Here is a 12,795-nt window from a genome sequence, read left to right on the forward strand (position 1 = left end):
GGATCATATTTCAAGGTTGTTTGTTTGTTTTTAATATAGAAAAATTAAAATTGTGCAGCCACAGAGCGTCATGTACCCATGTTCTACAAGTATCACCTCAGCATCCTGTTCCAGACGATTTTAGGACGATGTGAATCCTGTTAAATGCAACTAATAATCATAAAAGCATCCACGAAGTGCATGTAAATGTATTTTCTAAAACATTTATTCATCTGGTTTTTCCTGCTCATGTACAGTCTCTCCTCCTCCTCCTCCTGTGCTCTGACAGTCACACAAAAACTGTATTCAACTTGAAAATAACACAAACATCTTATCTTATAATAGGAATATATTCTTGTAATAGTTCATCAAAGAGCAGGTTGACAACAGTACAGCACACTGCTTAGTTATGTGAACATTGGAAAAACAGAAGAGGAAGAAGAAGACGTCTAATTCTGTGTAAATTCGGTTTCTGGATTTTTGTGGAGTTAATTTGTGAATAAAATAAAGACTGTTAGGAAGTGGATGTTGGTTTAATGATCAGTTTGTTTGAACTTTGTTTATTCCTATTCCTGGAAACACAATGGATTCCCAGACATCACGTTGTTTAACCCTTTCATGCACAGTGGTCTGCAGCTATTCAAAGGCTGTTTTCTTGTATTTGTGTTGGTGTTGATGGTAAACTTGCACAGAAACACTACACACTGATGTCTCCATACCCTTCATAAGTCAAAACCTATGTTGTCCACCTAAGTGGACATTTAAAAAATGAAGTTCAAAAATCTTATTTTCATTCCTAAAGAAGAATAAAAATCCTGATTGATGTTGTCATCATCCACACATGAGGGTTAAATGTGTTCAGTATTATCCCAGAAACAGCCGACAATGACGAGGTGTAATCCACGCCTGTACAGAGAGATTAATGCTGCAGCTTGTTACCATAAACATGAGCTGATGTCTTCCTGTTGTCATCAGGGTTGTTCCCTGTTCCCTCTGCCTCCAGTCAACATCGCCATTCGCTTCACCTACGTGCTCCAAGACTGGCAGCAGTATTCATGGCCACAGCAGCCTCCAGGTAGGCAGTACATGTTATGGTATTAATACACAAATAAAAAAAAAAAAGTAATATTATTATTAAGAAATTATTTAATTTTTTTAAATACATGTCAGCAAGTGGCTGACATCCAGAAACCCTGCCAGTGGTTTTTAGGAGTCGTGTGTGTGATGCAGGTCATGTTGTTGTTTCCTGTGGAACGATTGTACCTGCTGGTTCCAGGTCGTTCTTCTGATAAGTCTTTTCACTCGTCTGTCTGAAATCGTGTGGCAAGCGCTTGGTCGTGGCTGGTTTATCGTAAATAAATAAAAACCCTGCAGGGGCAACGCCAGGATTATGGCCCCAACAGTGCTCACTGGAACCTTCAGTAACTTAGAAGTTCTTCTGTAGCCGATGCCATCAGTCTTAAGTGTGCAAAGGTCTTGAGAGAGCTTGTTGGTTTTACCCATAATCAGACGCTTCTTGTGTGAAACCTGGCTAATGAGGCCATAGTTGGGACTGAACCGGCTGATATTAATTTGCACTAAGTGGCAGGATTGCTCTGTAATTACTCATAAATGTGTCTTTTTGCACCTTTCTTTCTGTCTAATACATTTCCCCCGTGTCATTCTTCATTGTTAGACGTCATGTATGGACATCTATGGTGGCGCTGGGTGATATGAGGAAAATGTAATATCACAATATTTTTTTGCTATATCACAAAACACGAAATAAATCACGATATGTTTAAGTTATTTTCAACCATATAGGATCTAAATTTGCACTTATTCAAACCGACCATTCAGGATGGTTTTCTATTGTCAACATAAAAATGATCTGAATGAACTGAAATGTTTTCTTTTAACCATCAGCTGCACACAGAGGATTTTCACAGATTATAGTATAATCACAGTAAGTCTCTTTCTGTGGTCAACACTAGACTTTAACATCAAAAGATCACAGCAACAAAACACGACGTCAAGAAAAAAAATCATGAGTCAAAATAAAACGACTGAAATGAAAAAGCTGCTCTGTTGTTCTTATAAAAATGGCAAAATAAAAAAAAAAAAATGGATGACATCAAATTACAGAAACAAGTCGAGACAGTGACTATAAAACAGTTTATTTAATGTTTGCTTGGTGTGCAGGGAGACGTTGACATGCAGGGTTTAAAACATCGTTTCTTTTGCAGCGAGATTCATTCTCTCACCGTCTGAAACTCCTGATGTCGCCATATTTTTACCTGTTCAATTCAATTTTATTTATACAGCACCAAATCACAACAACAGTCGCCTCAAGGTGCTTTATATTGTACAGTAGATCGTACAATAATACATACAGAGAAAAACCCAACAATCATATGACCCCCTATGAGCAAGCACTTTGGGGACAGTGGGAAGGAAAAACTCCCTTTAAACAGGAAGAAACCTCCAGCAGAACCAGGCTCAGGGAGGGGCGGGGCCATCTGCTGTGATTGGTTGGGGTGAGAGAAGGAAGACAGGATAAAGACATGCTGTAGAAGAGAGACAGAGGTTAATAACAGATATGATTCAATGCAGAGAGGTCTATTAACACATAGTGAGTGAAGAAGAAACACCCAGTGCATCATGGGAATCCCCCAGCAGCCTGCATCTATTGCAGCATAACTAAGGGAAGATTCAGGGTCACCTGGTCCAGCCCTAACTATATGCTTTAGCAAAAAGGAAAGTTTTAAGCCTAATCTTGAAAGTAGAGATAGTGTCTGTCTCCTGAATCCAAACTGGAAGCTGGTTCCACAGAAGAAACCAGTCTGGTTTCTTCTGTGGAACCAGTCTGGTTTTCACCCCTCCCATAGCACTGAAACAGCACTTATAAAAATAACCAATGATCTTCTTATGGCAGCTGACTCCGGTTTACTTTCCATTCTTATTCTTCTCGATCTGAGTGCTGCTTTCGACACTATTTCTCACTCTATTCTTCTCAGTAGGCTAGCCTCCATCGGTCTCCCATACTCCACTAGCCTGGTTTAAATCATACCTGTCTGATCAGTTCATTCAACTCAAATCCTTTACTTCTCAGCCCTTTCCTCTGATCACTGGCGTGCCCCAGGGATCTGTCCTGGGCCCCTTTCTTTTCATTATCTACCTTCTTCCGCTTGGACACATTTTCCGTAAATACAATATCCAGTTTCACTGTTATGCCGATGACACCCAGCTTTATCTGTCCACTAAACCTGATTCTGCTCTTCCCCCATCCTCCCTTACCCTCTGTTTAGCTGAACTAAATTCATGGTTCTCTTCTAATTTTCTCAAACTCAATAGTAATAAATCCGAGCTCCTCTTGGTCGGCACTAAATCAACATTATCCAGAACCAACAGTTTCTCTATTGCTATCGATAACTCGCCGGTCTTCGTTTCTTCCTCTGTGAAAAGTTTGGGTGTCATCCTCGACAGTACTCTCTTTCAATTCACACATTAATAATAGTACTCGGTCTGCATATTTTCAATTGCGCAACATTAATCGTCTCCGTCCTTTTCTCACCCCGCATGCTGCTGCCGCCATTCTTGTCCATAGCCTTGTTACTTCCCGGACTGATTATTGTAACTCACTTCTTTTTGGTCTTACTCAAAAATCCACCCACAAGCTCCAACACGTCCAGAACTCTGCTGCCCGTATCATCACCAGGACCCCTTCTGTCCACCACATCACTCCTGTCCTGCAGCAGCTTCATTGGCTCCCGGTCAAATATCGCATCAATTTCAAAATACTCTTGTACACATTTAAGGCTATTCATTATCTCTCTCCTCCATATCTCTCTGACCTGGTTAAGATGACCGCCCCATTTCGTTGTCTCAGATCTTCTTCTTCCCTTTCACTCTCCGTCCCTTCCCCCCATCTTGCAACCCTGGGGAGCAGGGCTTTCAGCTGCTCTGCTCCACGACTCTGGAATTCCCGACCTCCTGATTTAAGAAACATCTCTTCCTTCTCTCTCTTTAAGTCCAAACTCAAAACCCACTTGTACAAATTAGCTTATCCCACATAACCTCTCCACTCTCCTATTTTATTTGTTTTTGTCTTATGCTTTTATGATTCTGTAAACTTCTTGCTTTTATGTTGCTTTTATTCTACTGTGTACAGCGACCATGAGTGTTTTGAAAGGCGCTTTCAAATAAAATGTATTATTATTATTATTATTATTATTATTATTATTATTAAGAGGGGCCTGAAAACTGAAGGCTCTGCCTCCCATTCTACTTTTAAATACTCTAGGAACAACAAGTAGGCCTGCAGTGTGAGAGTGAAGTGCTCTAATAGGGTGATATGGTACTACAAGGTCATTAAGATAAGATGGGGCCTGATTATTTAAGTTGAACTCCAGGGCCCTATTTCAGGAAGCCGGTTTAGTGCAAACTCTGAGTAAGTATACCCTGAGTTAACGAAAACTCTGGGTTTTCGGTTTCACAAAGCGAGTTTAGATTAATTCTGAGTGAGTTACTATGACGACACACTCCGTGAAGCTAACCTGCCCCCTAGCAGGTTTACTTCAACTAACCCTGACTTTCTCCGCCTCTTTGTCGGAAACCTGACTGTAGGAAGTGTCAGACATGGCGTGTCCCTTCCTTGAAGAGCCAGTAGATGTTGAAGCCCAAATTCTCCGCAGAGCTCTCCGCCGGGAGAGAGTGATTAGAGCGCGTTTGGACATTTTATCATTTCCTGATGAGTTCCTGTGTGAACGTTACCGTTTTTCAGCACAATCTATAATTTATTTGAATAACATCCTCAGGCCTAATATTGCTCATGTGACACATCGCGGACATTCTCTCAGTTCTGTACATATTATTTGTATTGCACTTCGGTTCTTTGCAAACGGGAGCTTTCTGTATAATATTGGTGACGCTGAGCACGTTTCCAAGGCTACCGTCTGTCGGGCAGTCAGGAATGTTACAGTTGCACTGAAACGTCTCCTGTACTCGTTTGTGGTGTTCCCCGGTCACAGACCCACAAGATTTATCAAAGAGGGATTCCACAAAATTGCAGGTATCAGGATGAACAAAACTTAATTCATGATGTGGTGATATTTGAACTACTACTTAAATTTTACATTTATGTTCACGGTTCCCAGGCGTGATTGGCTGTATAGATGGCACTCACATTCCAATCATTGCTCCTTCAGTAAATGAAGGAGACTATGTGAACAGGAAGTCTTTCCACAGCATTAATGTACAGGTACATAGTTCCCTGTAGCATTTCAAACTAACAGATTATTTCATTATAGTAATGGATGCTAATTTGTGTTCTCTGCACTGTGAAGATCATATGTGATGCTGCCAACATTATCACAAATGTGGAAGCCAACTGCTCAGCCTCTGTGAGTGGTGGTGGTGGAGGACCCCCACCTGTTTTTCGGGCCTCCACTTCTTTTTCTGTTGGCTATAACGGGTCACATTTGATCATACAGAGTAAGCAAATATTTACTTGTGATGTGCTCAGATAATTTCAATAAGTGCTTACAGAGGGGAAATTAATGTAGCCTCTAACTGCAATTGATTGACATCGGACAAACAGACCAAGCACTATGGCTCATAATACAATTACACCTTACCCGTTTGGACTATATTTTTATATTTCATTTTTACTTGCTGCCAGGAACGTTTGGGGCCTGTTGGGTTGCACCTGCGCTCAAATCACGTCACAAAATAAAATGTATGAAATAAAAAATAAAATATAATAAAATAACGTGTTGAATGGGTGGAAATCCCTAGATCAATGTTTAAATTAACACTCACGCATTGACTCTGTCGGCTATGTTTTGCCATGCATGCTCCCTTTCCTTTGCAGCTGAGGCTGTGTTACTTTTTTTCCGCAAAATTTGCATGTTATCGGCATATGCTGCCATCAGAATTTCGGCCTCAAGCGCTGTAAAATACATTGACCGCGCCTTCTTTCCCTCCGTCTCCATGGTGACTCGCTTAATCTGTGCTCCACTAATCAGGGCTTTATGTATCCTCGTGCGCGCGTTTAACTTGGGGTTAAAGCAACTCCGCGTTGATTGAACTAATTGTTATCAGCCTTTCTGAAACCGAATATTCCGAGTTGGACAGTTCGGGGTTACTCAACCCTGAGTATCGTTTTTCACTCTGAGTTTTCTAAACCGGCTTCCTGAAATAGGGCCCAGGCCTCGAGGGCCGGTGTCCTGCAGGTTTTAGATGTGTCCTTGATCCAACACAGATGATTTAAACTGCTAAATCACCTCCTCAACATGTCTTGAAGTTCTCCAGAGGCCTGGTAATGAACTAATCGTTTGATTCAGGTGTGTAGACGCAGGGTGAGATCGAAAACCTGCCTGGAGTTGGCAAAGCCTGATTTAAGACCTTGTATGTGAGGAGCAGGATTTTGAATTTTCACCATCGTACGTAGAAAAACTCACAATACATCGAGTTTATTTGTTATATTGTTTGATTTAAAGTTGTTTCTCTGCATGTGTGGATTGGATGGGTTGTTACCAACATCTAGTGAGAATTTCATGTGAACATCACCTTTAGAAATATATGTAGACAATTGGTGATGCGTTCAATATGTTTTACGTGTGTGTGTGTGTGTGTGTGTGTGTGTGTGTGTGTGTGTGTCACAAACAGAGGTTGGTTGTGTTACTGAACTCCCTGACTGTGAGGAAGCCCTGGGTGGGTTCTGGTGACAGACTGCCTGCTCTGCTGTTTGGACGATTATTCAGTTTTTTGTGTTTTTTCTGGCAGATTTTGATGCGCTCCTTGGTGGCGAGGTGGGGGGGGTGGAGTTTGGGAAGTTTCCATTCGGTGCCTGTGAGGAGCCAATAAGGTAAAAACTGATGATACTTTCTAAAAATTACAGTCACATGTTTTCTGCACACTGAGCAGTCGGTGTGACAGCTTTGTTGCTTATCACGTGGTCTCGGAGCCACTTCATCATTCTTCTTATCTGCGGGTCTGAGGAAAGCTTACTTTGTTTGCTGTTACTGTGTTTCTGAGTGATGTTTTTCACTTTTGTAGTGAACTTCATCTCGCAACAACCTGGCCTCATCTTACTGAAGGCATAGTTGTGGATAATGACGTGTACAGGTAAGGCTGTGTGTGCAGTGTACTGTACTAAGAGCAGCTGCAACATACCAGCTAGATCGTTTTGTTACCTCGCAACACTCAGCCTCACTGCAACTGTGTCACCAGCTGAGCCACGAGGAAACCGATGGGCTCAAATTGTGGTCATAAATATTTTGTACTTGTGAGTTCAAACTCACACACTGCCAGGGGACCTGAGCGCAGAGTCTTACACACAGTTTGTTGCTTTGTGTCTGTAAGACGACCTTAACAAAAAAAAAATTGTAACTCGTGTAAATATTTTTTACAAACACACACAATTCTCATCTGTAGATGCACAAACATGAAATCTTCAGATATTCTGGCTTATAAGGTTACAAAGCTCACAACTACACATTTGATTTACAAGTACAAATGACCACAATCTGAGCCCATAGAAACCAGCACTAATCAGCCAGTGACCACAGCTGATGCTAGCGTGGGCTAAAGTGCACCACACTGAGTGATGAGGTACCCGGGCTCCAGTTTGAGGCGCATGTCCTCCTGACATTTGGTGTTTGTGTTAACGATCCAATGGAAAAGCTTTGATGGGAGTGAGCTGTTCACTTGCACTATAGCACACAAAACGCTGCGCTGAGCACTGAGTGTTGCATCCGTGTACACGCTGCATTGCTTCATATTTCACTCGTAAAGTAGGAAATGGGTGGAGCAGTTTATTAAAGGGTAAACGTACATGGGTTTGATTGTAAGGCCCAAACAGAGCTGGCACAGGTCTAACAAGCTTGTGCATGAAGGGACAAACTGAGTGTGACATAAGGAAATGCTTACATGTGTAATTATCTTGATTACTGGTGAAGGACTACGTCACATGTAATCAAACATGACTCATTACTTATAAAAACCCTTTAACTAAAAGTGTATCAGAAACTCTCCTCTACTGTTTACTCTGTTTATCACCCAACAGTGACCTCGACCCTCTTCAAGCTCCTCACTGGTCAGTTCGAGTCAGGACGGCTGAAAATCCTCAGTGTTTACTGGGTAAGTTAAACTGATCAGTGGGACACTCAGGGACAGAGACCATGATGCTTTGGGGCAGACCACAGAGGTTTTACTAGTCAGTACAGATTTCAAACGCACTGCTGTGAAATGCTAAAGTGCACTGACCTTAATGTTGTATTTTTCTGGTTACTAATACACTTGGATACAAACATACACATTGTTGTGTGATGTGTGAAGACTTTTTATGGCTTTGTTTTTTGTCCAAACAGCACAGAGGAAACTATTTCTAAGCCAAGAGGCTAAAATTCATGCATCAAATGATACACAGCAGATAAGACGGATGTAATCAAGCTACCGATAGAAAGAACATAGTAAAGGACAAATAAAGTGTCTTTTTTCCTCATTGTTCTCTGTGTGGGCCTCCTACTTCCTCCCACAGTCCAAAGACATGCAGTTAGTGGGGACAGGTTCATTGGGGCTCTAAATTTCCCACGGTGTGAATGTCTGTCGCTGTGTTTGCCCTGCGACAGACTGGCGACCTGTCCAGGGTGTGCCCCGCCTCTCATGACAGCCCCAAGCACTTTACATGTGATGTAAAGTGGACTTTTCTTTTGTTGCCACGTCCATGATTTAGAAAATGTTACACAGATGTTGTCCTGCTTCGCTGTGCTGAAGCGTGTGCTTCATGAAAAGTTTGAATAAGAAAATATCAGGTCAGTAACTGTTTTTGTTCCCTGTAGGTGAGGCTGTGACAGAGCTCTTTAAACTCTGCTGTAGGACTGAGTCTACAGAGGAGATTCCTGGAAGAGGATACGCTGAAGATGAGGGCAAAGGTCAGGTTCCTGGCGTTACTTGTTGAGTGACCATACTGCATTCTGGAAACGTGCGTAGCTTACTGGGAGATCTGGGCATCTGAGGCCCGCCTCAGCAATTGAACAGAAACTCTTGGATGTGTTTGTCGTCTGTAGAAAACAGTGATATCAGCTCTGCTTTGTCCAAGCTGACCGAGCCAGCAGCAACTGTGCCCATTTCCAAACTGTCTGTCTCCAACATGGTGCACAGTGCCCGGAAGCACATTCGCCGCCATCGACGCATCGATGAGTCGCCCCTTAACCCCGAGATACTCAATTCTGTCCTTCTGGTAAGAGTTAATCATGTAACCTGTTTAAAAGGCATTAACTAGTCGGAGTTGACTAATACTTGACTGAGTTTTAATGGTTTCAGCTCATTTTATGAGGAAACTGATTCTGACAGAAGAGGTGTGGATCCCGTGTTAGGAGACGGTGAGCGTGATATTCAGAGCAGCAGAGACCTCGGAGCGTGTGGTAGTTTGACTCGTACTGATGTGGCTCCTCTGCTTCTTTTCACAAACAGTTTTTCCTTCCTGGTTACTGTTGAGCCCGTCACACTCAGCAGCTCGAGCTCGAGCTAAGACAGCCTTGAATCTTAAAACTACAGCCGTAATTGCATTTATGTTTTAGAGTGCTGGCCACAGATATTGATCCCATCTGACAGCAGCTCAGTAAAGCACAAGAGCGTCATCTTAAACAGGCTATCAGGCAGCGTTCTTATTTTTATTGTCTACTTCTGGTCACATCCTGCTTTTGCCACTGAGCGATCAGCATCCTGTGTTTTATCATGAAGTGATGACTACGTGAGCTCCACTTGTTTAATTCTTCTAACATCTATAAAACAACAGAGTTTCTAAATGACAGACTTATTTATTTGTGTTTGTGTCTCAGTATCTGTTTCCAGATGCTGCTGTGGAGAAGTCTGACTGTAAGAATAACACTCAGCTGTCCAACTCCAGTGGGACATCGGAGCAAGAGAAAACCTCTGATTATGTATGTTTGCCTCTTCACCACTCGCACACTCAAGGTTACACTCAGGTCAGGTCCAATATAAGTTTCAGAGTGAAGACAGGCTCAGTGCTGTCAGTACTTTGTCAGGATTTTTATTAGAATGTATTAAATTTGGTGTCCTGCTGTTTGATTTCATGCTGGTCTTTTCCCTCGTTGTAGAACCTTTTCCACCAGCTGAAGTCAGCCCCCAGTGACAGTCTGACCTACCGTCTGGCTCTGTGTGTGTGTCTGGTCAACTATTACTACGGTGGGCTGCGGGCTGTTGGACACCTCTGGCAGGAGTTTGTCCTTGAGTTGCGTTACCGGTGTGAAAATAACCATCTTATTTGTGGGTGGGTACCTCACAGGCTCGTGCTGCTTTGATTTTAAAGATGTCACACATATTAACATTTTCATTTTATAGCAGGTAAAATAAGTATTGAACACGTCAGCAGTTCTCTAAGTAAATATATTTCTAAAGGTGCTTTGATGTGAAATTATCACCAGATGTTGGTAACAACACTTCCAATCCAGACGTGCAAAGGAATCAAACCACAGATGAAGTTGTGTAATAATACAAAGTGACACAGGGACATTTATTTATTACTTTATACAAATGTTGGTGATGACAGTTCATGGCAGCGTCTGTACGGAGAAACCAGTCCCATCATTGCTCATGACTTTGATCCACTCACCACACAAACGGCCTATAAATCCCGAATGCTCCGTGAATCCTTCCCACAGATTCAGCTCAGGTGATTGGCTGGGCCGTTCCAGCAACTTTACTTGATTTCTCTGAAACCAACCGTTTCCATTGGCTGTGTTTGTGATCATGGTCTTGCTGAAACATCCATCCTTGTTTCATCTTCATCATCCTGGTAGATGGCAGCAGATTTTAATCAACAATGTCTCCATTCATCCTTCCTGGAGTTATACTTAATGTCTCAGTGCTGTACGCTGAATAAACAGCCCCCCACCAGGATGCTCCCACCTCCAGACTTCAGTGTTGCTGTGGTGTTTTTGGGGTGAAGCCACCCAAACACGGTGTGTTTACAGCCTTCAAAGAGTTCAGTTTTGGTCTTTTGTGACCAAACTATATTAAAGATAAAGCATATTGTTGTACCTATGCATTACACTGGAGCAGAGCTTACATACATTCCTACCTGTTACACTCGTCATTCATTCGTTGAACTGAATAAAATAGCAAATGTAAGCAGAGGAGTATTGCACTGGTTGGATGGCAGCAGCCATGGAGGGAGGGTGTAATTGTCCCGTGTTATGCTGGTGTTTTGTATTAGATGTAAGCTTACATTTGGCAGCATTAGTGAACATTATACTGAATGTTACACAGGAGTGTCTCAGGTAGGAGGGAGGCTCACTCGGTCCATTCACTGAGCTTAGTGTTCAGTGATCGATGGTCCAGGGGAAAAGCTGTTTTCTTAGCCTGGCTGTCCTGTTTCTTGAACAGGTGCTGTCCAGGATGAAATGAGATTTGATTGGCTCTCCTGAGACAGCGAGTGCTGACCATGTCCTCCAGGGAAGGAAAGGGACAGACACTATTCAGCACAGAAGAATAGTGGCTGTCCCTTTCCTTCTCTGCTGTCTTAATGACCCTCTACGGGTGGTTCAAGAGTTGGGAGTTCGTCTTGTAATCGGAAGGTTGCTGGTTCGAGCCCCGGCTCCGACAGTCTCGGTCGTTGTGGCCTTGAGCAAGACACTTCACCCGTTGCCTACTGGTGGTGGTCAGAGGGCCCGGTGGCGCCAGTGTTCGGCCCCAGGGTGGCTGTGGCTACAATGTAGCTTGCCATCACCAGTGTGTGAATGTGTGTGTGAATGGGTGAATGACTAGTTGTTTAAAGCGCTCTGGGGTCCTTAGGGGCTAGTAAAGCGCTATATAAATACATTTACTCTACCACCGAGCAGTTACCTAACCAAGCTGTTAGCAGTAGGTGGGGACACACTATGGTGCTGTGGTAAAAAAGCCACCAAGACTTTCTTCTCCAGATGGTTCCTCCTCCTCCTCAGCATCCTGAGGTGGAGTCTTTGACTTTGGACCATGAGAGGTCCTCAGCTACGTGAGTCCCCAGGAACGAGGACACTCACTGAACACAGTCTGCTTGATGTGGAGAGGGACGTGTTTCCCTCTGCTGAGGTCACATCTCCTTGGTTTTGATGGCGCTGAGCAGACGGTTGTGTTCATTGCAGCAGCCTGTCAGGTGTTTAACCTCCTGCCTGTTCGCCGTCTTCTCCACTGATGATTGTCGCATCATCAGCAAATGTAACGATGGTGTTAGAGGGGCAGGTAGGTGTGAACTCATGAGTGTACAGGAGAGCAGGCAAAGACGCCTGTGGATACTTTACGACTGCTTTTTGCTTCAGCTTTTTTCTGTGGCTCTTGCGCACATATTGTTTTCTTTGAAACAGTCGTACCTGCTGATTCCAGGCCTTTCTGTGGCTCTTCATCACTGGGCCTTGACTCTTCTGATAATTCTTTTCACTGGTCTGTGTGAAATCTTGTGGGAAGCACCTGGTCGTGGCCCATTTATGGTGAAATAATATTCGTTCCACTTTACCAAAAGTGCGCTGGAACCTTCAGTAGTTCTACTGTGACCACTGCCACCAGCATGTTTTGCAAAAGTCTTGAGAGAGCTCGTTGTTTTTACCCGTCATGAGACGTTTGTTGTGTGAAACCTGAATAATGAGACCATCAGTTGGGACTGAACCAGCTGATATTTGATTTGATATTAATTGGCGAGGTCTGTGACGTAGTTACATGACTCTTTGGTGGCAGGACTCCTGGGTTGGAGGTGTGAGTCCCACTGAGTCTGTGGATGTTGTTGGACTGTCCTGGTTTCCCACCTCGGGATAAGCAGACTACAGTAGTGGTTTCCCT

At 43.1% G+C, this 12,795-nt stretch overlaps 1 protein-coding gene across 7 annotated transcripts in view; it reads left to right on the plus strand.

The window, feature by feature from the left end:
• rab3gap1 (RAB3 GTPase activating protein subunit 1) overlaps positions 1 to 12,795 on the plus strand; it is a 49,207-nt gene that overhangs the window by 9,228 nt on the left and 27,184 nt on the right. For 6 of the 7 annotated variants that reach the window (XM_040045924.1, XM_040045922.1, XM_040045919.1 and 3 more), the window contains 8 exons: positions 955 to 1,054; positions 6,745 to 6,826; positions 7,018 to 7,086; positions 8,027 to 8,100; positions 8,802 to 8,894; positions 9,030 to 9,202; positions 9,804 to 9,905; positions 10,083 to 10,255. In XM_040045924.1, the coding sequence (XP_039901858.1) occupies positions 955 to 1,054; positions 6,745 to 6,826; positions 7,018 to 7,086; positions 8,027 to 8,100; positions 8,802 to 8,894; positions 9,030 to 9,202; positions 9,804 to 9,905; positions 10,083 to 10,255 (866 nt within the window). The remainder of the gene's footprint in view (positions 1 to 954; positions 1,055 to 6,744; positions 6,827 to 7,017; positions 7,087 to 8,026; positions 8,101 to 8,801; positions 8,895 to 9,029; positions 9,203 to 9,803; positions 9,906 to 10,082; positions 10,256 to 12,795) is intronic. The other variant, XM_040045921.1, reaches the window with a different exon arrangement.

This window comes from Simochromis diagramma, unplaced genomic scaffold, assembly GCF_900408965.1.
Source record: "Simochromis diagramma unplaced genomic scaffold, fSimDia1.1 OVJJ01000150.1, whole genome shotgun sequence".
NCBI classification, from domain to species: domain Eukaryota; kingdom Metazoa; phylum Chordata; class Actinopteri; order Cichliformes; family Cichlidae; genus Simochromis; species Simochromis diagramma.